General features: G+C 44.5%; 3 protein-coding genes across 8 annotated transcripts in view; all 3 read right to left on the bottom strand.

The window, feature by feature from the left end:
* Positions 1-1,690, bottom strand: part of LOC136292128 (golgin subfamily B member 1-like) — a 34,426-nt gene extending 32,736 nt beyond the window's left edge. For all 6 annotated transcript variants that reach the window (XM_066187418.1, XM_066187422.1, XM_066187421.1 and 3 more), the window contains exon 1: positions 1,603-1,690. The gene's annotated coding sequence lies outside the window, so the exon portion shown is untranslated. The remainder of the gene's footprint in view (positions 1-1,602) is intronic.
* A 4,199-nt stretch (positions 1,691-5,889) lies between these two features.
* Positions 5,890-12,162, bottom strand: LOC136292127 (CD59 glycoprotein-like). The gene is made up of 4 exons (XM_066187417.1): positions 12,076-12,162; positions 9,807-9,879; positions 9,001-9,102; positions 5,890-7,521 (listed from the first exon to the last, which is right to left on the bottom strand). Exons 2-4 carry the CDS (start codon positions 9,868-9,870, stop codon positions 7,328-7,330), a joined length of 360 nt encoding a protein of 119 aa, XP_066043514.1. The 5' UTR covers positions 9,871-9,879; positions 12,076-12,162; the 3' UTR covers positions 5,890-7,327.
* A 2,857-nt stretch (positions 12,163-15,019) lies between these two features.
* FBXO3 (F-box protein 3) lies at positions 15,020-26,767 on the bottom strand. Its single transcript, XM_066187415.1, has 11 exons — positions 26,622-26,767; positions 24,621-24,710; positions 24,004-24,167; positions 22,290-22,404; positions 20,492-20,696; positions 20,161-20,206; positions 19,010-19,094; positions 18,229-18,351; positions 17,726-17,841; positions 17,205-17,395; positions 15,020-16,110 (listed from the first exon to the last, which is right to left on the bottom strand). Exons 1-10 carry the CDS (start codon positions 26,729-26,731, stop codon positions 17,208-17,210), a joined length of 1,242 nt encoding a protein of 413 aa, XP_066043512.1. The 5' UTR covers positions 26,732-26,767; the 3' UTR covers positions 15,020-16,110; positions 17,205-17,207.
* Between the last annotated feature and the right edge of the window lie 395 nt (positions 26,768-27,162).

Genomic DNA, 27,162 nt, shown 5'->3' with positions numbered 1-27,162 from the left:
GAGGATCTTTACTAACATTAAAATCAGCAAACGAGCCATGGGTGTGGGGATGGGAACTGCAGAATCCGTAAGTAAAATCCTTCTCTCATAACTCCTGCAGAGCGGTAACATCAAACCTGTTCCCAGGGAAAAGCTCACTCGAAGACACACAAAAGGGTTATCCAGGTACAAAGAGGCCAGAATGACTCACTAGATGGAACATGGGGATGCACTTGTAAATGTTTCAGCTCATTTCCAGCTCTGACTGACAGAATCATTTTGCTGGTCTCACCTGCCAGCATTCCTACCTGAATACCTCATCTCCTCCTTCCTGGTGTTTGTTTTTTGTTTTTTTTTTTTATTTACATCAGTGACACTAAACACTGACAAGTTTTCCGAATCAAGCTGGGAAACAAAACTGATCAGGCTTTTCCTACCGGCATGAAATCAACCAAGGACGGGTTTTGGGGTTTTTTTCTGGGGTACAGACAGCAAGTTAAAGCCACAATCTTTAGTTAAAGCAGCAATCCCTCAACTCTTTATCTTCCACAACTTCCATGAGACACAACAGATGCCGCTTCATTTTATAAAACAACTTTCTCCTAATGCTCCAAGTACACCTGTGGTTTCAGCTCTGATCACAACAGGATGTTACCAAAAAGAAAAGCCCCAGCGGCAGCTTTGCCTTCCTAACTCATCCCCTACCAGGAACCGCCAAATCCAGCTAAAAAAAAAACTAATCATGTATTATTCATCTGGGCACTCTGCAGGCTCCTCAGTCCCCTGAGTCAGAGACCACAGGGCCCAGCACAAGGGGCACATGACAGATCTGGGCAGCAGCTCATTCCAGCTCTCACTACCGAGGAAGGTGATGGCAGTCCCCTCCCTCCTCTCTGCCACGGGCCTACAGCAGAAAAACAAACTGTGAAACAACCCAGCTAAGCCTTATTATTCTAAACCCATTCCTCAAAACAATTCGGTGTTGGAAACACACCCGCTGAAAGAAAACCATTTTCATTTAACTACTCTCTCCTAGTACCTGCACACTTTTGCTTTTACCCACCAAGAGGCTGGCTCTTCTGCTGAAAAAATTAATTTGCTTTCAAAAGATCTGTGCCATAAACGAATTAAAAGCTCCTGGACAAAACCTTGGCCAAAACCCGCATGAACATACAACACAGAGCACAAACTGAAGCAATGTTAACTAAACCACACACACCCTGTAAAAACATATTGAGACATTCATACGGCTATTACTTGCACCTGTTATAAACGCGACCTCTTAGTTACACTGACCACATTTAAATATCAACATGTATTGTTACTTACTTTCCATAATAAACATATTATAAACAATACAAGGGAAGCACTATTTTGTAAGAGCGACCCAGTGCAGAAACAGCCCACCAGAGCAGCGCAGCTGCATGTGGGGCGGAGGGCACTCCAATGAGTCACCTCCACCCTTTTCCCACATTCCCAAGCCCTCCTGCCCGGCTCCATCGGCGCCTGGCAATGGGAGCGCACGACCCCCCCCCCTTAGGGGCTCGGCGGGGCGGGCTCGCACCGGGCGGGGCTGCCGGCGGAGGGCAGGGGTTTGTACGTGGCCGCGATGCCCGCACTCACCGGAGGGGCGGCGGAGGGGCGGCCGCGGCCCCCGAGCCCGCCGAGCGCCCTCAGCCCCGACGCGGCCCCGTCGCCGCCGCCTCTGCGGCCCCGCAGCCCCGGCCGCGCCCGCCGCCCGCGGCCCCGCCCCCCCGCCGCGGCGCCCCCTGCCGGCGCGGAGGACCGCCCGCCGCCCACAGGGCGCTCTGCCCTATCGCTCTCCTGGTATTCGCGAACTTTTTCCCCATTTTTCTGTGAGGAAGCAGGGAGCTGCAAGCCAGGCGTACGTCGCCCTACAAATTACCGCGTGTTTCTTAACTGCTCGCCTGTGCCAGCGCCTCACCGCCACCCTCACAGGAGAGAATTTCTTCCTAATATCTACCCTAAACTCACCTTCCCTCAGTTTAAAGGTATTTACCCCGAGGCAAAGGCCTTCATTCCGGGTTAGACTGCCCTTCAGTTTGTTTTGCACGTGAGCAATGCCAGAGTCTCCAGTGAAATCCCACCACCTCCGTACATTGTAGGGCATAATGCAATTGAGAGATGTTTATAAATAAAGTTAAAACACTTTCATAGTAGAAAAGCTGGCTGCTGTGTTGTTAGGAAAAGGAATTTTCATAGCAATAGTTGTATTGATCTCACTTTCAGGGGGAGGAATGGATTGAAAATCCTTTCTCTAAACGGAAAAAAAGAAAACCACCTCCAGCTTGCTATAGGGTAAAACACGCAGGTACAAAAGGAAGCTGCGCCTCCTATCTGACAGCAGGAGATTTTTTATTTTGCATTTTGTAATGTTTTAGGCAGCCCTTTTATCGGTGCGCATACTGCAGCTTTCTAGTGATAACTGGCACTGGGTTCTGGGCTACAGACTCCCCAGACAAGCATCACTTCATCCCACAGAACAGAGAATAAACCTCAGTTCACAGGATCCTACAGCATTACCATGACTGGGAGCAGAAAAGAAAAAACCCATCAGGCATTAAAAGTCATTCGATTTCAAGATGTGGCTCTCATTTTATTCACTTTAATCTTTTCCTGGTGCAACACTCCTACCATCGTTCATTTCAGATGCGAGCTAAATGATGACACTGTGCATGTTCTCACCCAAGCCCTGACCACTTGGGAACGTGACAGCTGATGATAATGAATGCCTGAAGTTCTCTAGAAGACTTTAGCATCTCTGGAAAAAGGAGTCTGTGCTTGGAATGGACTCCAGAACTGTGGGCTTGCATGTGGCGCAGAGTGCTTCTTTGAGAATCCTCTGGAGAATAAGGTTTCTGTGGTTTACAGCAGTCTCTTTAAAAAATTCCATAGTGAACCTGACCACAACATCCATCCTCTCAACCTGTAACCTTTGTGATTTTATCCCCATCCTGCAGTGTCTCCATAGCTTTTCTCCACTCCTGCCCCCACAGCAACATCTCTGAATACCTGTAAGAGAGGAGAAAACAGGGGTGCAGAGAGCTTCACTCTCATCCGTTTACCAAAACGCTGTAAGGGGCTGGTTTGAGCTGTATCAAGCATCACACCTACCCTGTGCAGTGAGGAATGGTGAAGTGTTGCAGCAGCCCTCTCATTAGAGGGCAAAAATGAACCAAGACACAGACTTCTTGTTAAACACAGCATAAAAAGGGTCCTAGTTTATTCCTCTTCACAACTTAGTCATCTTAAGTTCAGCTATTCACTGACTCTGGCTGCAGCAAGCTCCTACTGCTGGACTCACAAGGGGCTGACGTTTGGGTTCAAAAGCATCTAAATCAATTCAAGACTGCTTATCCCTTAAATAGAGCCAACACTGGATCACATGCAGAGATTCCGTTATTCAGGAGGGGAGCTTTGCTCCAAACCCTTTTTTTTTTAATTCATTCCACTTAGGAGGAAGAAACCAAAAGTATTTTTAATTTGCCCTTTCCTGGGCTCTGGGACAGTTTCCCCTATGCTGTAAATTGTCATACCCATAAAAATAATATCATCTGCAGGTCTTCATTTTATTCCAATGTATAAATTATTCTTGGAAAGACAGGAGTGGAGATGGCAATGCACTTCTTTTGTGTGGCAAATCAGTTGCTCCCTTCTCCCTCTCTAAAATGCAGAATGGTATTGGCACTGTGCTGCTAGTGCAATATTCACCTTGTGTGGAGTCAGAAAGTGCAATGTGTTTATTTCTGCCTCAATAAATGTGGGGATCTCACAGACAATGCTTTCTTGGATGTTTAGGCATAGCCAAACTCCTCTGCTGTGATGCCAGCTTAGGACTGCCTGTATTTACCAGTGAGATGCAAGCCCTTGGAGACACACGGACATTCAGACACATTAAACTCTCTTCCAGCTGGAGGAACACCGCTGTTGTTAAATGAATTTAATACTTATATAATTATCCAGATGCCCCAGTTAGTGCAACAGTGAGTTCCTTACTGTGCAGCTCTCTGCTGGGACAATTCTGCTGTCTTTGCAACTCCTTTTGACAAAGTAAAGGTGCTCACTGGTCAGCCTCCTCATTCCTCTCACACCAAAAAGCAGTGGGAGGAAATTGCTTGCTCTGCCTGTCCGCTTTTCCCCGTGCATCTGCTTCTTTTCACAACTTCCTGCATCCTGAAATAACACGGAGACATCCCACCTCATCTTTGATGAGGGATGGTAAAACTAGAGAAGGATTTCCAACAGGATAAAGCCAAATTCTTCTCAACCAGGTGTATCAGCCCCACAGTCCTACTAGTACCAGGAGGCTTCCAATTTATGTCCATGGCCAAGTTAAAGTCAAAGGACACCTGGCCACCAACACGAGGACTTGGAGGAGGAATTAATGGTAAAAGCAGGTCACAAGAATTAATTCCTGCTGTTGCTGAAGCTTCCATTTGTTCATTTGTTACCTTCTTCTTCTTGTTCCTATATAACCTGTGTGTCCCCCCCCAAAAAAAGACTGGTGGTTATGAGAGCAACTGAGAAGTAGATGTAGGGAAGAATATTCTTGGATGACCAGATGACCCTTAGTACATAAATGATGTGTAGTGGCATAAAAAGCACACTCAAAGGATGAGGTTTGAGTCATGCCACTGATTCAGACCAGAGCAAGCCACTCAGATAATTACAAAATAAAACAAAAGCAACTCCACAAACGGGGACAAGTTACCCAGCACTCACTGCAGGGGACAGCAGACACCTCTGCACAGTGGCACAGCCACTCACCCGGAGTTCAGCCTTCATTATGCTGGGTCTTGGAGGACACAGCCAAACCACAAAAAATATCTGGCTGATATTTCCACTGAGGGAGGCCCAAAGTTAGGAGTGCCTGGGTTTCAGGCACCACTTTGTGACACCCACGCCAAAGGCTGGGAATCACCCCAGGCACCAGCACAGCCTGGGGGCTGACCAGGGGGAAAACAGCTTTGCAGAGGACTTGGGAGTCCTGGTGGTCTCAGAGTTGAACAAGTTTTAATATTTTAATATTTGAACTGAAGTTTTAATGTCTCTCTTGGTTTTAATGATTCTCTTTGTGGACTGGCCAGCAAATCTGGGCTCAACAGAGCAGCAGCAGGGGGAGAAATGCTAAAGTTCAAGGAGCAGTCGCTGTTCAACAAACTGCAGGAGAGGGCTCAGCAGTCAGCACAGCCAGACTCAGAAAATGCACGCCTTACAGGAATTAAACCATGTTCTGGTTGATCTGTACAAGAATAATGTAACGCATTTAAAACACAAGGCCTCCTTGCTTAGGCTGCTTCTAGAAGAGAAACAAAAAAGTATGATAATTTAGACAAAGTGTTCAAGGCTATCGAAAAAGAAATCGTAAAAATGATTACTTGAAGATTAGACATACAAAATACAGAGCTTCTTTTTGCACTTATCAAAAAAAGAGAATATTTTATATATGCAGGCCTCACAGCAGTGAAATAAGTTTAGAAGTACCACTATCAAAAAAGAGAGATTGACAATACAATAGAGAAAAAATGCTGCCATCAGGATGATTTAAGCACAAGGAAGCTATTGCCTTGTCCAACAAAAGATACCTCTCTGCTACAAACCTTCCCCCAATTTATATTGAGTCAGTGCTTTAATACTTTTCCACCTGAAATGAGCCTGAGTTTGACAAATGGTGCTGCAGCAATGGAAAAAGTCATCGTGCAGAAATTGCTGTCTTCCAGTGTCTGTTTTTAATCAGGTGGGAAATAAAAAGAAGGAAAGAGAGAAGTGTGCTTGGAACTTGCTGAGTCTCTTGATGGGAAGCATGGATGCACCTCCCACGGAAACAACTGGAGTTCTATCCAGCTGTAAATACCAAAAAATCACCACATACTCCAAGTTGTTCTTTTTTTGACATTTTTATTAATCAAAGACAGGACGACTTCCGTATTTCGAGTGATGGGAGAGATCCCAGGACACTTTCACAGCTACAGTAAGCTCAACCAAAAGGTACATTGTGGAATACATCGGGGATTTGGAACAACACCCTTGTTGTGACTGGTGAACTGGTGTCACTGGTGAACTGATGTCACTGGTGTCACTGGTGTCAAGAGCACAAGCGAGGGTCCTCAGGAAGAGGATGTCCCATTGGCAATGGACACAACTCTGGCAGGGATATGCCAGCAGCCCCAGAAGAAGAAAAAGGAGGATCTGGCATCCCACCTGACTGAGAGGGTCCCCAGGTACTGGAGACGTCCCAAGGTCTGTCTCCACCACGGAGCAGAGCAATGTAAGTATTTCAGTGTTTGACCTCTCAAACCTACAGATGGAGCCGGTTTTATTCATGCTATATAAATACACACCTATACTGTGCATTGGCATTTAAGGAAAGAAAGTTCTGCAAGATTTTAATACTCTTAGGTGCAAGCTTGAAGGGTTAAGTTTACACGTCACTGTTTTCAACAAAACCCAAAAGCTAACTAGGTGGGCAAGTAACCTCCATGTGCCATTTCAACTCCTTAGCATTTTATAATTGATTTTCAGTATACCAGTAAATACTCAGTGCAAAGCACATGCTCACTTAAAACCTTAAGCATGGATAATGTATGAGGAAAATCAAAAAAGAAGCTATCACATGTTGTCTACATGCTTGCAGAAATATATATATTAAAAAAAAAAAAAAAAGAAAAAGAGAAGTGTTTCTCACTTATAGCAGTATTTTGGTTTTGGTTTAAGAAACATTGATGCTCTCTCCCAAAATAACAGCACTTGACAAGGTTATATCATTGGCTTGTAGGGAAGGAAAAGGTACAGTTATGGGAACAAAGTGTTTTCATGACTTGAAACTGAATATTTCCATATTCATCACAAAGACTGCAGCAAGGTACACTTATGATCCAACACGTCTTGTGTTGAGGTCAAATCCACTGCTTGGTTTGTGACAAGGAGGATCCAAAGCAAAACAAATCAAAACCCACAGAAATGCCAGTCAAAAATAATGACAGTTTACAGGGCAGGAAAAAAACCGACAGTTTCCAGGAGAAAAGCCATGGTGTTCCTTCTCCTTCACATCAACCACTGGAGTTTGCCCAGGTTCTCCACACCATGATTTCACAAGAGCTCATCTTCCCCATTAACAGGGGGACAGACCAAAACACCCAATAACTGGTAACAACACACATCTCCTTCCCATGAGTGGAGACAGTGATTTAACAGACAGAACCTTGAGAAACAAAATTACAAGGGAATGTTTCTGCCTATGGACAGGAGCTGAAAATATGCAATATAGAAAAGAGTTAATGGTTTTGTGTAACTTCACCTTGAAAGGACAACTTACGAATCAGGATTATTACAGGAGCATCCATAACATGGTCATTACAGAAGCAATACTGAAAGCTGCTTTGTTAACCCCAGTAATTGCACTCTCATTGCACAGGTCATGTTGGCAACAAAAGAAATCAAAATTATCCAACAGGAAGGAATCAGCAATTTCATTCACACTGCACTGGGATGACTTCCAGCAGGAGAAAGTTCTCAATTTACCTATGAAACAAAAAAATTTAAACAGATTAAGAGAGTATTGACAGTAACACCATTTTTGTTATGGAGAGAGAAGCAGTGCTTAGACTGCCACTGTTAGAGAATAAAACAGTGAGGAGAAGGCAAAGCTCAATCTGTGACAGTGCCCATGGTGCAAACACAGAATTTGGATGGAGGCCTTGTGGTCTGTGTTGCCATGGCACCAGGGCCAGTGGAGGGAGGCAGAAGCAGCAGGGTCTGGTTCTTCTACCCCACACCCAGAAATGCGTTGCACAAACCAAGCACAAACCTCCTACCAAGAAATATTCTGTACAGAGTGGAAGGTCTGACCACAGTCACACCCACAGCACCCTGCACAGCAGTGGCTAATAAGATATAAAATATACCCACAATTTCGTAGCAAACTGGGAATAAGAATTTGCCATGAAATTTCAGGGATGGATCACTGGGCTTGGCCTCTCACCCTCCCAAGAAGGGACACTTTTTGTAAAGTCTTGTGTCCTGTAGTTCATGGGGCATTTGTGCCCCCAGCATCAGCCCTATAGTTTTGCTTTTGCCCCGGCCATGTCCTTGCTTTTTTAAGTGTTTAGAAGTTTCCAAATTTGCTTTCACTAGGAATTTAGCAGTGTGTATCTGATTCACCCACTGGGAAATACAGGGTGGAGCTTGAGTGATACCTGCCATCACCAGCCAGCTCAGCCTGCATTCACAGAATCATTTAGGCTGAACAAGACCTCTGAGATCATCAAGTCCAATCCTTAACCCAGCACTGCCAAGCCCTCCACTCACCCATATCCCCAGGCGCCACATCCACGTGGCCTTTAAATCCCTCCAGGGATGGGGACTCCAGCACTGCCCTGAGCAGCCTGGGCCAGCACTTGGCAAAGCTCTCAGTGAAGAACGTGCAGAAGACAGAGCCGGAAGAGTAGATAAGGGTGGTAAAACACTGGCACAGATTCTCCAGAAGGGTGGTGGATGTCCCATCCCTGGAGACATTCAAGGCCAGACTCTGAACAAACTGATCTAGTTAAAGATGTCCTTCCTGAGACACAGATCACTTCACCCTCAGGAAAAGAGAATTTATTTTAATAGTTTCAATTCATAAATGACTGAGCCATTCATCTGCAGCTTTATTTTGTGAGCTACGCATGCTTTATCTGTTTTCAAAGAGTAACGAATTGTATTTTAAATTCAATGCTGTCTTTATTTTTTTTCCAGCCCCCTTGTGTGGGTTTTTGTTTGTTTGTTTCCTTATTTTTAAAATCTGAATATACAGCTATCTGTGTTCATGCTTGTACAGCTACAACTCACCTATCTAAATTGTTATGTTACTGCTTGGATTTAAGCATGACCTTCAAGAGTATTTGCAAGCTCCTTTTGAGTGAGGCTGAGAAATGCATGCTAGGGCCAGATTAGAGGTGTCCAGGCAATGAAAGCTGATCCAAGTGGGTTTATTTTAGGTCTGTGGGACACTGTACGTACCAAATTTCAACTGCAAGCAAGTGTCTTCATTCATCAAGCAGGTGCTGTTGGTCCTGCACAGGGTAGGGCTGTTGTCACAGTGGTAACATCTTAAGGCGTAACCTAAGACAACAAGGGTTTATCTTCACTGACTAATAAACTACTGAGACAGCAGCAGCAGCATTAAAAAGGAAAAGAAGAAAAAAAAAGAAGAATCACTTATCTACTTGTCATGAAACATACGCCTGGTTACTAAGCTCAAGACTTCAGCTAAAATTGTTAAACTCAAGACTTCAGTTAAAATTGACAAGCTTATGTCAGTGCACCAGTTGAGGCTGGCAGTTTTGATAGGCACATCTTGAAGCATGTATTTATGTCACTTTTAAAAACACTTACCATTATCTGCCTGCAAAACAAGGTATTAAATGTTTGCTCCTTTTATCTGCTCTTGAAGACTGCCTTTCCCAGGCAATGACAGATACTTGCAGCTGAGTTTTATTCTATCCATTTTTTTAATTCCATCTCCTTTCCCTCTCATACTACACACTTGTTTCCAGTTCACACAGGAGGAATCCCATTTTCCAGCAGCAAAATACCAGTTTTCTGTTGTGGTAAGCAACAGCACATCCCACCCTTGATTCTCTCTCCTGACCCAAGACAATCAGAACAGAAACTGAGCCCTGCTTCGATGGTTACTAACATTCCTCAAAGTGGTATTAAACAATCCAGGCTTTTCTAACTGGTTTTCCTCCCTCTGGTATTTTCCCCCATGATTTTCTCAGCCTCTGTCATAACTTAAAACCACGAAGTCCCTCTCTTCTACTCACCAGAGCCACAAAAAGCAACCAGAACAATGCAGGTGGTCAGCAGGATGCAGTTCATCTTGCTCATGCTTCTTCCCTAATTTGAGGGCATAGAGAGGTATTACAAATTTATTCTATTTAAAAGCAAAGTGCCTGACGATGAACCGAGGTTTCAAGACTTGTTTCAGTATAAAGCTGAAAGCACCGGCCAGGAAAAACAGGGAAACACAAGAAAGAAGAATAACTGCACTTTCCAAGGGAGGATTTTTATTCTGAGATTTTTATTCTCAGAACTGATATTTGAGCCCTGACAGGCTCACATGGGTCTCCTCTCTCCTCTCTGATTACACCATTCAACAGGCCTCCCTATTTCTCATAGCTACAAATGCACCTAACAAAAAGAAATGTCTCAAATGCTTTTTCGCATTCAGCAACTCCCCAGTAACCCTGGAGCCAGACTGCTCTCCTTTCTCCTCTCTCATGGGGTTGCAAGAGGTTTGGCTGGTCTACAGGAGCTTTTGCCTCTCCTCTCCCAAAATCTGTCCCTCTCACTGAGGGGCTGACACAGGCAATAACTCACCAAGTGCCTGCAGCAGTGGCTTAGGTCTCCATGGCTGCTGCAATCCATAGGCAGCACTGAGATGGAAAAGTCAGGAATTTTTAAACATAGGCAGATCCAAAGCAGGAGTTCTCAGACAGGTTTCTGCACACAGATTCTGAACTACAATCACAGCTCCTACTACAAAACCTCTGCTATTGCAGAGTAGGATATTCCAAGGAGGCACCAAGCAGACACAGCAGGGAGAGAGAGACCATACTTGTGCTAGGAGGACACGAAGTATGTTTGTCTTTAAAGCCCAAGTGGCATTCAAAGTTCCAAAATATTAAAGGTATTCAGATAAAAAGTTTTACATCTGATAAAACTGTAGTGAAACAGTCACTGCCCTTAATTCTGCCTGCAGCTATAAGATTTTAGCATGGCAGACCTTAACCATGTTAGCATGGAGCTTTTTCCTCCCAGGGCAGTGACTGTGGACTTGTAAAGATGGGTTCACTGCAAAAAAGTATTTAAATGCTTCTCAGCCTTCAGTCTAGTTAATTTTTCTACTGATAAAAAACCCCAAACCTCATTAAACAAAAATCCCAAAGCTATCCAAAAGAACCTTAAGAAACCCCATCCAACGATTAAAAAAAAAAAACAGCTCTCTTTTTTCTCCTCTCTGTATGACTTACTGCTGAGCACAGGGAAAACTATGAAAAACAAAACCATAATGTGCAAGATGAGCTTATTTTCTGGCATAAACAACTTTGTGAGAAGCCTTTCCAGGCCAGAGGCTCGTCCCACAGTGATGTGGCTCTACAGGAGCTCTGTTAAATCTGGTGGTTACAGCAAGAGCCCTTCTGGACAGCAAACAGAACCACCCTGGGAATCTCTCCATCTCCCAGCAGTCCTCAGTCACCCATATGTCAGCTGACAGAAACAGCTTTGCCTTTTAGCAACACCAAGTCATGACCAGCATAAATGTAAGGCAGATGAATAAAAATCATCAGAGCCAGCAAAACAGTAGTAATTCAATGCATCTATTTTTGGGGAAATGAGTAACTGTTTCTGTGTGAGACATCAGGAAATTCAGAAATTGGAAAACAATTACTGTATATACAAACACCAATTCACAAGCTGGCTTAAAAGAAATTAAAGGAGAAAACATCTCCTAAACTGAATTTTCTAAATTAGTCTTATAAGTCAAGCATCCGACCCGTCTCAATGACAAGAAAAAGCAACTGCTACAGCACGGAAGGCTCAGTGCCCGGTTGTGAAACAGAATTTCTCTGCAGTCCCATCTGGGAGAAGCCAGGCGGACAAGACCCGCTGCTGCTGTCACTGCAAATGACAGCGTGGGGGCAAAGGAGGACGGGCAGGGGGAAGGGGACCACAAGGCGCATCCCTGCGGTTCCCCGTGTCCCGCGGTGCCGGTGCCTCCTGGCCACCTTCCACCGCCCGCTCCGTCGCTCGGCCCCGCGCCCGGCCCGCGCAGCGCGGCGCACTGCGGTGCGGCCGCCGTGACTCAGGGCACGGCAGCGGACAGAGCGCACCTGCCGCGGGCCGAGCGCGCAATTCCACCCGAACGCTGCGCCCCGCTCCTCGCAGCTCCCGGGAAAAGCCGCCTTGCCCCCCGCTTTCTGCCCCCTTCTCTCCGCCACAGCGGGGACCTGCGCGCTCCCCCCGCGGCCACCGCTCGGCCTGGCCGGGCTGCCGGCGCTGTCCCCGCTGCTCCGGGCTTGTCCCGCTCACCTTCCCCGGGCAAATCCTGCCGTGCGCGGGGAGCGGGGATGCGACGCTGCCGCGGCCGGGGCTGCCTCTCCCGGCGGTGCCGCCCCCGGGGCGGGGCCGGGAGCCGCGGAGGGGCCGCAGGGCGGGCGGGGCGGTAGCTGCGCGCTCCCCGCTCCCGCCGGCCGGGAAGGCGTCCCGGAGCGCGAGTGCCAGCCTCCCTCAGCCGCTGCGCTAGCATCCTGGGATGGCTAGGGTTGGAAGGCAACTTCAGGACCATCTCGTACCTGCCATGGGCAGGGACACCTTCCACTAGCCCAGCCATCCAACCTGGCCTTGAACACTTCAGGGATGGGGCAGCCAGAGCTGCTCTGGGAAACCTGTGTCGAGGCCTGACCCTGCTCTGATTAAATCATTTCTTCCCCATATCCCATTTAAACCCACCTTCTATGACTGAAAACCCATTCCCCTTTGCCTTGGCACTCCAGGCCCTTGGCCAAGGTCTCTCTCCAGCTTTCTGGGGGGCCTTTTATGTACTGGAAGGGGCTCCAAGATCTCCCCAGATTACCTCGTGGTATGAATTAATAGATTAATGAACACATTGAAGAGTTTTAGAACACACAAAGGAAAAACCAGGAGTGGAAAGTGGCACGTTCCTCCAGAGGTACTTGAATATAGATTTGAACATTCACAACCCAGGAAAACATTGATCAGCAATAGAAATGAGGACTCACAAAGTATTTTACTAATACTTAGATCCATGCTATCTAGAAAAAAAGTTCAGTGCTGACTTGAGGACAATATGAAATACCTGTAAAACTCCCAGTTATATTTTAAAAGGATTCTTAGATTTATTTCTGTTACCCCACCTAAACGGCCAATTTACTTACTAAACCTAAAGCAAACGCTAAATCACTCAGAACTTATGTCAGATTCTCTTGGTGTGTTGGTTATCAGTCAGCTCAGCATATGACCTTCTGTGTCAAAGATTTTGCCTCTGTTTAAGCCATAAATAAAAGCAAAGCAACGTAAGAGTAAAATGCTGATGGATTACTGGATTCAGCTTATTAAATGAGAATCCCCTCAGTTAATATGATAGGAAAAAAATTTCCGTATTAATTCACTTAGATGAGGAACTGGGAAAAAGGAACTTCAGCCACAGCTGAATCTTTACCTGTTTTCCTTTCTCAAAATCTGGCAACAGTCCCTCCAACAGAGCACACATTTATCTGTATCATCACAGATAAACGGTATTTCCATTTTATTGAATTTTTCATCTTAAATCCTTTGCATACACTTTGAGACATTAAACAAGGGCAGGAAAAAATAAAACCAGCACCAGAACACTGGAATAACTAGCAAAGGAACTTTCAGTTGTTTTTTCAATTTGACTGGCTGGCACACCACTTGTTTTTCTCTCTGCGATGCAGTCACAGGAAAGAAATCGTGGCCAAAGGTCCCCTCCATGAAACCATTCAGCCAACAAAATCCCACAAAAATGCTGAAGAAATCCTACAGAGCAATTATAAAGACTGTCAGCATAGGGACAGAAAAAGGAATATGTTTGTGTTGGATGTGCTGGGGTTTCACCACAGGTGTTCAGCGAGGCTGGTTTTACCTGGCCAGGTGAAGTCCTAACCAAGCATCAGTCAGATCTGAGTCAGGAGAGGGTGGCAGAACTTCAGGCTGAGCCTGCAGGACAGCCCCAAAGGCAAGGACAGTCCCGTGATTCCAGTGGCTACAGGAAGTGTTGGGGAGCTAGAGGCACTGGAGTGACCTGTGCTCACCCAGAGCAGTGAGGTGCTGTCTGTGGGAGTTCCACTCAGTTCTCTCCTGCTGCTCAGTCAATGTTCCCACAGCCCAGCAGTGCTGCCAACATCACCAACCTCTTTGTTTTTCACTTCACATGGACTCCATGGTTCTGTGATTCACACCTCTTGGGAGGGGTGAGGAGAGCAACTAGCTTCACTCCCACTTCAAATACACATCATGAGGAGCTGCAGCACTGCTGGCAGCTCCAGGCAACACATCCTGTGCTAAAATAGCTGCCAGAAGTAAAGAAACACCCTTTTGGCCTGCTACAAACACATCTGTGCTCAGGCCAGGAGCAGCAATCCCTCAATTCCCTGCCTGGTTCCCTCCTCACTCCAGATCCCTTTTCCCCCAGCTGTGCCCCGAGCTGAGGCCTCAAACCCCGGCCCCCCCAGCGCTCAGGGGCTGAGAGCACAGCACTGTCCTGGACCTCGACTTCTCCCACAGAACGCAAGAATCCCGGCTCATCTCTAACAATCCAAGGGAGAACCACTCCCTAAGAATGCGTGAAACTGCCAAAGGCTGGCAATGTTTGCTGTGTAGAGTCCCATGCCCTTGAGCTGATTCCACTGCACTAGAACACAGAGATCCTGGAAGGAAACGTCCCAAGAAGAGCCTCAGACCATGAGGGTTCTCTGTCCTCAGAAACACACAGCGCACTGGCAGCCCTGCAGCAAACTTTACTTCCACTAAAACCTTCTCATATTGATCCTTGACAAAACTTCTGTGGAAATTTCTTATCCCTTACAGGTAATAGTGTGGTAATCCTCAAAAATCCTCGTGTTTTGGAAGCACTCCATCAACTCGGTGCTGTTGTGACTCCTGTGAGGGACAACACAGGATGGTTGTGTTTCTGAGATGTTTCACCTAACAAGAGTGCTTGTAGGGATCAGACTCAGTATTTTTCTACCTTGTGTCACTGTGGAAAATGCACCAGGGAAAGCTGACCACATGAAGAATCCAATACCTGGACTTGAAAAAAAAAAAAAAAATTCTAGAAATTAGTCAATAATGGAAGATTTGAGCTGGAACCACAATGTACCAGGCTACCTCTTAAAACCGACAAATTCTGGCTGTCAAAAGAAAGAACTGATTACACCAGTGCTGGGCACAGAATTATTGCTCAAGTCTTGGCAAAAACAGTCCCATGCAGCACTTGAGAACAAAAGAGGCAGTAAAGTTTATTAATGACAACAGGAACAAAATTAAAATGGTAAAGCAAACAGATACTTCTTTAAATATAAATTTTCTAGTCATCTGTTGTTCTGCCAGCCTCCTGTTTTTGGTTGTTTTTTTTTTTTTTTAATTTTTTATTCAGTTACAAAAATTCATCCAGGGCTCAGGAAAACATGATACGTAACATAAATTTGTCAACTATGACAATAGCAAACATCATGTAGCGGGAAAAAAAAACCTCAAAACATATTTACAAATCCATACTCTGTAGTCATTGAGAAATTCCTTAATTAATGAGTGGCAGATTATGCATGGACACTACATTCCCAGAGGCATTCTCCAGTCAGAGTCACTTAGCATAAAATCCAGCTGACAGACAGATTGTCTAAAAATAAGGCCAGTTTCACTCCTAATTCATACATTTCGATGACCAGAATTTTTTTGCTGTTACTATGTTAATTTAAAAAAAAATAGCATAACAGCACCTAATCTCACCCAAATGGGATATTCAGACCAAACTGCAAAGTTTCATTCTTAGCAGCAGTTATCCAGAGCAGAAACTCACAAGAAAGAACAACAGGATACACCCTTTTAATGCTTTGTATAAAACCAAAGCCCCACACCATATTTGCAGTATGATCATAAATAAATAGGCAATACCTTAAAAATGTAAGATATGAGTACCTGGGACCATCAAGCTGTTTCACACTTCAGAAAAAAGTGAACAAAGCCCAAACATCTTCCTCTTCCTCTCCCTCCCCATTTTCCTCCCTCTTCCCCCGCTTCCAAACCAGGGAAATAGAAGTTATACTCTAATGAAGATGAGAACTGGCACCAACATTCATGCTAGTTGCCCTGATGTGCAACAGAGTTCATTTACAACAGTCAGAAATAATCCTATGCACTAGCCCCGAAGAGTTCAGCTTATGCAAACAGTTTGTTTGGGAAAAAATCCCATGGGCAGCATCCAGAGGGTGCAGGAATGTCCAACACTCTACATGGATCTCAGGAGTCATCAGTGCCTGTGGAATCTTGGTCTTCATCCACTGCAGATTCATTAGGATTTGTTGCCTAACACAAAACACACCAGGGTTTAATTAAAATCCTCCCTTCCAGTTGATGGTAAGAAAGCACTAACAATTGCCAAAAAAAATCTGGGCTGCATTATCACACCCATTAGCTGAAGCACACATTGTGATCTATGTCCCAAAACCAAGCTTAATTTGCAACAGAGGTCATTTTGCTGAACTACTTGACCTTTCACTCCCTAAGGATCCACTGGGTTTCAATATTCCATTCCCACAATTATGTAAAACCACAGTTCAGTAGCTCAGCTGTACCCATTTTCATGGTGGTTTAGGTTGTCTTTTACTAAAGTAACTTAAAAACAAAAGGGTCATTACTACTTCTAAAACAGGGGTGCAACAGAGAAAAGCAAATTATTTTTCCAATCAGCTGAAGGGAAGGAAGTTAGACAGGAAGGCAGTTACAACTCCTGAAAATGTGAGCTAGAGTTAAGAGATGTCATTTTCTGTTAGAAGCACGACATCTGCTGGCACCTACTGTTAGAGCCATTGGGAATGAGTCTGGAATCCTGGGATAAACCTGTCATGGTGGGCAAGCAGCTGCCTGCTCCTGAGGAAAGCTCACAGCTCCTCAGTGCTTGCACAAAAACTGGGGATAAAATAAATCAAGAGCTCTTCTCTAAATGTGTCAAAGAAAAGAGAGAACTGATATAATTAACTCACAGTCTCCAAACTAAAACTACATTATAATTAACAGCAAGTGAAGTATCTTGGTGATTCAAAAAGTCATTAAGTGACTTTATGAAATGCACTTTCAGCAAGAACTAATGCACATCACAGATGCACTCTAATGTTCCATCTAATCACGCAACTAATGCACTACAGTTTTTAAACTGTCATTAACTGGAGCATGTCTGAATAGAGCAGATACATTATTATGGCTAAAATTATTGAGTGTGCTCCCACCAAGGAGGGAGCTCTAAAACCCAAGCAGCTCATGCAATGCCATGTCTGCAGGGAGCAGTGAGGAGCTCTGAATCGTGGGGCATGTTTTGTATGGAATCAGCAATATGAACACTATTCAGCACTGTCATTTTTATAATTTAGGGGTTTGTTTCAGCCAACTGCATCTCTGCTTACCATTCATGCTGTAGACACCTTGAACGTTGGGCACACCATATGAAACCTAGGGATTGTGACATTAAAGAATCTGTCCTTGTTGTAGAGGCAGTGGAAGGTGTAGTAGCCCTCCATGTATCCAGAGGTGGTGGAAAACGTGGTACAGCTGGTGTACTCGTAGACTTTCCCTGGGCTGATAACTGGGAATTCTCCTGTGGGTAAAGTATTACATCACAATAGTAACAACTGATGGAGAACTACCATTCAGCAGTTGCTACAGGACTTGCACTCCACAACAGACTCAGGCAGATCAATTTGTGTTCCAGTGGATGCTCAGCAATTATTGATATTATAAAAACTGGAGAGGGGTTAAGCAGCAGGATATTCAGATACCCCTCAGAAAACAACTTGAAAGCCAAAACAGACAGACACATCCCTTTTTCTCTGATTTTGATACAAACTCCACAAACCTGACGAACAGGCAATAAGAGAATTTAAATAACAGGAACAATAAATACTCTCTCCAGTAATTTTTCACTTACCAACTACTCCAGGACCTTGGACTTCTTCCACATCACCTTTGGCATTTGTTATTCTCCAGTATCGACTCTCCAGCTGACAGGCATTCTCAGGAAGGGCATCTTTGGACATTTCAATTCTAGAAGCCAAAAACACACTTAATACATTCCTTTCAAGAAATGCTTTAGTGCCCCTGGGATCACCAAGCAGACTCGGAAAAGAAAACACCCACTAAGGTAACCCAAATCAGTTGACAGGATCTATCTCCCTGCTTCACTGTCTTTTACCCTTTTCTAAATCACAAGAGCTGCTTGTAACTTCTTTCCCCCCCACTCATCAGTGCATTTTAGCAATTACCAATTTGAATGGTACTTTGTGTACCTGACCAAGTAATGATTAGGACTACGTACAGCATGTTGTACACCTCCTGTTCATTTCAGAACATTTCTGAATGCTGTGCATAAATTTGCTTTGAACATTCCACAGGTCTACCCTGCATTCTAAGAATTAATTCAGTTATTTTTACCTTATTCTGTAAGTGAAGAAATAATGTGGTGGATGTACAGAACTGAGTTCTGGTAGAAAAGAGGTGGACACAGACACAGTGATATCTTCTGTGGTAGCAACACAATCTTTATCATGCACATACCTACAGAGAGGAGAGCATTAACTCTACAGACAGCTCTGCACATCCTATACAGAAAACTAAACACACAAAGGGGTTAATTATTCTTAATGATTAATATTAATAAGAACACTTGTTTAAATAGGAACATGTCACTAAAAAAAACCCTAGAAACTCTAGCAGCAAATTTATCTACAGATCCAAGGACTTGGTTCTACAGCATCCCAGTTTGACAGAATTAAGGTTCTTGATTGTATTTAGAAGAAATTGCAGGTGCATGAAGATTCAAACAGCTAAACAAGTCCTGCTTATTTACATACTGAAGAGACCAATTAGCTGAAACATTTGGTTTTTAGTAACTCTGAACAGTCCTGCAGCAAAAACACACTCATGGCACACAGAACAAATATCACGTTGTTTGCTAAACTTCAGATGCACTTATAATGCAAAATTCTGGTCCCATTAATGCAAAGTTACAAGCTCTGAAGATTCTGGTTAAAAAAAAAAAAAGTTGCTTTAAGCATTCTGGTTTACATGTTTATTTCCAGTAGTTTCATGGGCTTTCTTCTCTTCCCCCTACCAGCTTTTGTATCAGATATCCAAAACTACTTGGGGAGAGGTGAGCATGTGTAGAAGCAGCACCGGAACCTGGCACTGAGGTTACAAATCCCAGTCACAATACCTGAAAATCTGGTCTCTGATGATAGGATAACCTCCAGTGACAACTTTGTTTACATAGGATGTAAACCATTCCAAGTAAGATGTACCTAGATGCCAAGGAAGAAAAGCATTCCTAAGGATGGGCAAACTTACCACTAAGCACATTACAGTGAATACTTCAAGGAAAAAGTTTAAAGCTTTGATTATTTTTATAAAAAACTCTCGGGTTTACTGAGATGAGTCAGTCAATATTCCAGATCATTCTACCATCAAGGATCATTTGGAGAAACCAATTAAGAACTAAAGAGTTCAGGGTGCATCCTCCAGAAATGACACAGCCAACAAAGAATCTGTTGGCTAAGTATTTAACATTATAATCGGGGTCTTCAGTGGTGTCTCATCATTTGGATTCCACATGAAAAGCTTCTAAGGAGCACTGCAGCATTTCCTCTCCTTTAAAAGAGAGATGAATCAGAGACACACTCTGCACTCCTCTACAACCTCAGAAGACTAAGGCTGTATGTCATTCTGGGATTTTATACACTTGCAGCCATTGTCTGAGAAGAGCTTTTCATACACCCACAGCCATTATTTTGGAACAGCTTGATTGCTTAGCAGACACTCACGCTGTCACATTTAATTCTCAAAGAAGAGAGTTTCACATACCAGCTCTCTGCACAAGAATTTCTCAGCCATAAATCTTCCAAGCATTGCAATTTAGAGTTCAACAGAAAAGTATAAAGTTAAACTGTTTGTCAATATTAGTGATTCAAAACTGGATTGAAGCTAAGCTACCAAGAAACGATTATCCTTGCCTTCCCTGATATGTTATCAAGTACTCCCACTCCTGTTAGATTAAATGTACTTACCACTTCTTCCTTGGAGCATGAGCTGTGTGTGCTGGCCTTTGATCTTTTGGAATTCTAAGGGACTCTATGTTTATTATCTTCCTTTCTACCACTAATCCACAAAATGCAAACCTTGTATATAAAGTAGCTCTGAATGGTGGAAGTGGATCTACTTACCTCCACCTTCAAAATGCCAAGAGAAATGCTGTGTATGGAAATTCCCCTCCACCCCACAGTACGTCAAGATTAAGCCAAGTGGAACACTTCTAAATATGTTGGATGATCCCACACCATTTTATTTGCAATATTTAATCTAAAGTGTTACCTGTAATGAACATAACAATAGCAGATGGATTGCGAGCCATTTGGTCCTGAAAGGGAAAGAAGTTTAAGGATGTATTAGAGAGCACTGGACTTTCAAGGTTAAAATTTAAATAACATGGGGAACACTTTCCCTATATTCACTAAACCTGAAGTCTGGCTGCTTGACACATCACTGTAGTCCCAGTCAGATCCTCAGACATGTAAAATTCACATGCCTGTCCCCATGAGTGCTCCCATGACCACTGAATTTGCAGCTTCAACTTCCCACTAGGGCTCCTGCACTACTAATCAGCACAAAAGCACACTGGGAAATAAGAACACATCTTCCTTACTGGACACTGGTAGAAGATCTCGTATTTATTCCGTCCCTCAACACTCTCCAGGGCCATGTACTGGCTGAGGCCAGTGTGGATGCAGAAGGTCAGGGGCAGGCACTGCTTGAGGCCCAGCCTCTGCTGGAAGCCTCCGGCTGCCGTGTCGATGTCCAGCAGGTCTTCAGAGCGGTAGTGGTTCGACAGGGCCATGCTCCCCATCAGGCTGGGAACAAAAAACACCAACAGGAAACATCACTCACAGGGCAAAGCTGGCTGGTAAACTTCTGGACACTGCTTCTTTCAATGCTCTAGGTGTGTATTGGACCAAGGTGAAATCCAAGTCGAATATCCATATGCTGAGCTAGGTTATTAGCTCACATCATCCAAGCCTTGTGTAAGCATCACCCAAACCTGAGTGTACACTCCACACCCACACTCCCAGCTGGGAACACCAGGGAAAGGCAAACGAGATGTAAACTCCTGCAGATGCTGAGGTTCCACTGGTGTTATGAAAGCAGAGACTCAGGTACAAGCTGCCACATGTCAGCATGCTAAGAGCTGATCCCATCTCGGGCAACAGGTTCCACTCCTCTTTCTCCTTAGGAAGTCTGGCCTGGAATTAGGCCAGACATTCTACAGAAGCAGTGCCAACATCCCAACACAGAAACCTGCAGCATCTAACAAGGACAAGTCCCACATCGTTTCCGTTTCTAATCCAACAACCTGCTGTACAAACTCCCACTGCCTGCCCCCGATCTTCCCAGTATTCATCCCTCACCAGTGGGACCACACCTTCCTCTGGCAGCCTTTCTCCAAGCTGGAAGACTTCCCCAGAGCCTTGTGTCTGCTGCTGCAGCTCCTCCACAGCCACACCATTACAGCAGAGGCTTCACAGGAGTGAAACAGTGGGAGGAGAGGAAGCACACAGCCCGCAGAGCACCATTTGAGATCTACAGAAATAGGGCACCTATCTCCTGTCTGAAAAATTTTAAAGTCTCTCCTGGAAAACAGAACTAGAAATCATCCTTATGGTTTCATAAAACAGTTTCCTATATCCCTTCTGCACATAAAACACTTGAATTGGAGGAAGCTGCACCTCCTTTACGAACGAAGGTTTTGGCAGAGCAATAGGAGTGTATTCCTCCCGACAGACACTGCAAAGATTTGCTGCAGTTTTCCATCTTTTGCTTCTGTTTGCAGCTCTTCATCAGGTGCTTCAAACACAATTTTTCTACAGCGGAAATACCAGAAACTTTGCTCATCAGCCTTCTAACCTTAATGTAAAAGGGAGTTTTTCACTGCAGAAACTGCATTAAATAGCAAAATCTTCTACTGAGAAAACTTAATTTGAAGAACTGAAATTTTGATTCTACCTTAATATGAATAACCCGTTTTAAGTCCTAACCATTTTAAAGAATAAAAGAATTATTAAAGAATGAAGCCTGAGGAGTTCAAGGGGCTAATTTACTTCTGTAACACAAAGTCAGACTTCAGGGGTGCAACTTGCAGTGCTATGATTAAAAGTGTAACAGCTGGAAGTTTAGAGTTGTTGCAAAAAAAAAATGACAAGGGTTCTCACTGGGAAAAGGGGAAGTGTAAGAGTAATTTGAGCAATTAGAAAACCACGCTGGGCTTCCATTACTTCCAAGATTAGAAGACAGCCAATTCTGGAAGTGTCGCTTAAGCAGTGACTCAGTCACAATACATTTAAAATGCTTCATTTATCCTGTTAGGGGGACATTTCACCTTTTAGTAAGTGAAGTGTCTAAGAAATACAGAGGGAATTAATATTTGGTAAGCAGCTTTCAGTCCTTACCCTGGAACAACCAACTTCTGCCCATTATGGATACGGAATGAGCACCGATAGTCATCGGGGAGTTTGCAGTGGATTTGTGCTTCCACAGCATCCAGATCTTCCTCCCTCACGCTCTCTGGAAAAGAAAGGACAGTTCAGGTGTTTGAGACACAAACCATGGAATCTGTAAATGCCCTCATCCAACCAACATGGGCTCAAGTCAGTATCTGGTGGCTTTACTGTGTGCTGGGTAGTACACAACGGATGTCACATAAATATGAAAGGAAAATGGTGACTGTAATTGATTATTTAATACAGCACCAATCTCACTCCAGTGCAACCTCCACTGAAAGCAGCAAATGTTTATCAAGTGGAATGAACCTTTTCCCCACAACACTGCCAATAACTGAGTCCCAGTTACAGCTCTCAGGCAGTATTGATTTTACTCTTTCATCACCCTAAGGGTTGCTTCCTCCAGTTTCCAGTTCAATCAGTGACACAGAAATGCTGGCTGCAGCTCCCATTCACCTGGAATCTGAAGCAATAAATGGGTTGTAAAAGGGGGATTTTCAAATCAACAACACAAAGGGGTGGAAAAGAACTATTCTTGCATTTCCACATGCATTTCAGGTGGGTTCCAACACCCTCACTTCCAGCAAAAAATCAACTGGGTGGCCTCTGTGGTCTGTTCCAATCCATTTTTTAAAAACGCTTCTCACACTTATTATTTGTTTGATTAACAGGACATAAATTAACAAATCATTGAAACAATATCCCTTACAAGTGGTATGAAAAAGGCCTAAATTTTATCTAAAACCTGTCATCATTATGTCAGAGTGGAAATTGGTAATTTGAAATTTCTTTTTGTCTTCCTGTACATAAATAAAAGCTTCACATTCTATCTTGAAAAAATACTTAGCAAAATATAAGAATCCAGCACTATCCAGGCAAACCAAGAAAATGCAAGATTTAAACAGGAAAGAGATAATCTGTCTCTTAATATTGCCTCTTAAGAGGTCATTTGTCTCCTAATTTCACAGATCAGGTTAAATTAGACATCATGGTCTAAAAGTCAACTTCATTCAGAAAACTGAAATGCAGCTGAAAGTGTAAAAGCTTTTTTGTCCCCTATACCAGAAAAGCCCAAACTCACTGTAGCTGTGATTTATGACCTAGAACACTGGAAGTACTTAAAGCATTAAAATACAAACTGACACTGAAAAAAGAATCTTGGAGGGAAGTAAAAAAAAAAAAAAAAAAGGAAAAACTATTGTTCCAGCACTGGACCACTGTAAGATCTACAGAAAAAAATAGAACCCAACAAGATCCTTTTTGTTTGGCTTCAGATTAAAACGTCTGCTTTTATGTGACAGTGTTTTAATGCGGTCTTATCAAAACTCCACAAATAAAATCCCACCAGCAGGTCCTTGAAGCAATAGAGCTACTACACTAAAAAATAACAAACAATAGGTCACAGCAACCTAAAAGTGTCACAAATACAGAGTGGTCACGAGAAAAAAAATCACCTTGATTTCAGAGAATCTGTGGATCAGCAGAAACCGGGCAAGAACTCTACCTGTGTTTGCAAGGGAGGGAGAGCACACCTACCTGAGTTTTCCACCTGACTTGACCTTACTCTGCTAATTAAGGCACACACCTCTCAGGAAAGCAGCATGAGGCTAAACAACAGGGAGGGCTGGGTGAGCCAACCCACCCCCCAGGTGTGCTGGGGTACCTTTCAGAGAGCCAATCATGCGCGGACACCACTGCCCCAGGTACTGCTCCAGGTCATCCCAGGCTTTCTTCAGCGTGGCGTAGTAATGGATGTACCTCCCCAAATCACAGTAGGTGCTGATGAAGATGGCTCTCCAGCCCTGGTTCCGGCGGCTTTTCTCCTCACTGAGGGGACAGGAAGAGAATGTGTTCACGTGGCAGCTCCAAGAGCCCTCTGAGCCTGAGGAGTTTGGTGTTTGTTATTTGGCAGGAACGGGGCGCAGAACATCAGCCCAGGAACACTCTGTGCCATGTGAAGCTACACAAACTCAATTAATTCCAGCATCTATTCAACAGCAAGCTGGAACAGAATTAGGAAGCATTTGGGGTACTTAGGGGAAAATTTAGAAACAATACTCCTTCACACAGAGTGCCTTCTGAACAGAGCTCTGTCTGGTAGTGAACCTCAGAGCTGGTGAAAAGCCAATTCACATCCTTCCTTACTCAGCTTTTCTCAGCTATGGAGAAGCTGAGAGTATGAGCTGGATGTAAGATGGACTGAAAACCAGCTGAACAACATCTCTTAGAAATTCATTTTCACAGGGAAAAAAAACCCCAAACTTAAACATTCCCACTTACTCTGAAATAAGCCAGTATTTTTTGCAGTGTCTTTTCCACAGTGGGTCATGGCTTGATAGCTGATTTAATCTTCGATTCAAATAGCAGCAGCTATAAATATAAAATCATTAAATATGATTGCAGCAAAACAGAGAAATGCTGTATCACACACCACACTCTCATGAGATAAATGCAGAGTTTGAAAATTATTTAACTGTCCTTTTAGAGCTGTGCTTACAATGGTTAAAGCCCTTCATCACAGCTGTGTAAGTCATGAACTACTTTTCCACACACTTAAAGAACTGGCAGCAATTAAGTACTTTTGTAAAGCAGGTCACCCTGCAGACCTACACCAGAGTAAACAGTGCCTGAAAGATTCCAGCATGACTCCACTCCGCCAGTGGAAAGCATTTCCAGTAGCACAGGCTAGCTATGATTTAAATCCCTTTTTATCTGGATGTTCAGGCTCTACCTTATCTTTTCCACAGTAAGCTACAGAAAGCATACAGTTTGAGTATTACAAACTCAGTTTCCACGTTTAATTGCTTAAATAACAAACTTGGAAGAAAGTCTCCAAAAGACACCATTAGTGTAGATGTGGCAACATCACTTCCTCTGGCAGCTTGCTCTACAGTGCCACTGCGATTAACATCTAAATACCCCAAATGAGGGTACCAAACGAGGTTCTAGTTACTGCTTTCTGGGGTTTTATAAACTGTTTAAACTAGAATTGTATTAGTATCTCAAAATCAACATCAACCAAGTGATTCTCCTGTATTCCCTGACATTACCCTTTCCATCCACATCTCCATAAACACATTCACTTCACACCTGTACACCCAGCTGAGCAAAAAATTCATGACATGGGGATTTTTTGTATTTTTGGGGGGTGGGGAACTGAAAAATATCCCAAAGTCAAAAAGCCCTTGCAGAAACCTTTTGTGTTGGTGTTTACCAATCAAGCCTGTAATTTCTGGAAAGGAGTAAGTCACCACAGCATCACAGGAACATGCGGCTTCAAACGTGATAAAAGTGCAAATAAAGCCATTCTCACTAATTACACAAACAATGGAAAAGCTGGCACATGATCTAATATCTAAGGGCCACCATAACACCTGGTTTAGTTTTCTGCTCATGCTTAATGTCTTTTTTGCTGATATCCTAACAGAATCCTCCCTGATATCCTTATCATTCTTGACTAATAGTTATTAGGGGTAATAAAAAAAACAACACCCCCCCCCATTTTCTGGTAACATGCTGTTTCCTTCTCAAGCTTATTCCTCCCTCTTTGATTAAACACTGTGGTTTCAATCACTACCAAACCTTGCACTTGACTGCTGGGGTTTCACCCAAAACCACACTCTCATCTTCACTGTATGACTCACAACCCTTCAGCCACCGAGCCTCAAGAGGCACCTGCCACTTCCATTCAAGTTTTTCTCCTTGAAAAGTATCACCCTATTTCGTTTTGTTTGGTTTACCTCAAACAGTGGAATACACCTACTAGCAACAAGACCACCCTTTCTTTGCCCGTAGAAACACAAGCTTCGGGGAAATGCTGATTTCACAGATTAACTTACTGCTTCATTTAAGTACAAACACGTAATGGGGGAGAGAAAACCAGATTCACTGAATGGTTTGCGTTGAAATGGGACCTTAAAGACCAACCAGTTCTCCCGCCATGAGCAGTGAAACCTTCCACTAGACCGAGTTACTCCAAACCCCGTCCAGCCTGGCCTTGGACACTTCCAGGGATCCAGGGGCAGTCACAGCTTCTCTGGGCACCCTGTGCCAGGGCCTCACCACATTCTCGGTAAAAGAGAGCGGTTCATTTTGTTAGAAATATGGAGGTATAAGGCGGGAAAAGGAAACATATAAGGAAACGCATAAGGAAAGCTCGCTGATGCTGGAAAGGAAGGGTGCTCAGGCCATGTCCTCCGGAGGCAGACAAACCCTTTCCCCGCACAGCCCGGGCAGCACTCCGCCCGCCGCGGCCGTGACGTTCCCCCGGGCCGCCCGTACCTCACCAAATCCCGGTAGTCGAGGAAGCTGAGAATGAGCAGCAGCGGGTCGGTGGGCAGCAGCTCCAGGCTGAGCGCTGGGGAGAGCTCCATCTCCGGGGGCGCCGCCATCTTGCGAGACGTCCGCGGGACGCGCCGCCCATCGCGCCGCCCTCCGCGCCGCCGGAGCCGCGCTGCCCGGGGCGGGGGCTCCGCGCCGTGCTCGGGGCTCCGGGTCCTGCCCTCGGGGCTCCCAAATCAGCCTTCGGGGCTGCCCAATCTGCCCTCGGAACCCTCAAATCTGTCCTGGGAGCTGCCAAATCTGCCTTCGGAGCTCCTAAATCTGCCCTCGGGGCTGCCCAGTCTGCCCTCGGGGCTGCCCAATCTGCCCTCGGATCTTCCAGATCTGCCCTCGGGGCTGCCAAATCAGCCCTCGGAACTCCAAAATCAGCCCTCGCATCTGCCAGATCTGTTCTCGGAACTCCCAGATCTGCCCTCGGAGCTCCCAAATCTGCCCTCCTAAACTCCCAAATCAGCCCTTTAGGACTCCCAAATCGGCCCCC

Source organism: Chamaea fasciata, unplaced genomic scaffold (assembly GCF_029207755.1).
Source record: "Chamaea fasciata isolate MVZ Bird 193981 ecotype frontalis unplaced genomic scaffold, bChaFas1.0.hap1 SCAF_7, whole genome shotgun sequence".
Lineage (NCBI taxonomy): Eukaryota > Metazoa > Chordata > Aves > Passeriformes > Sylviidae > Chamaea > Chamaea fasciata.
This window is presented reverse-complemented; position numbering and strand designations above follow the sequence as displayed.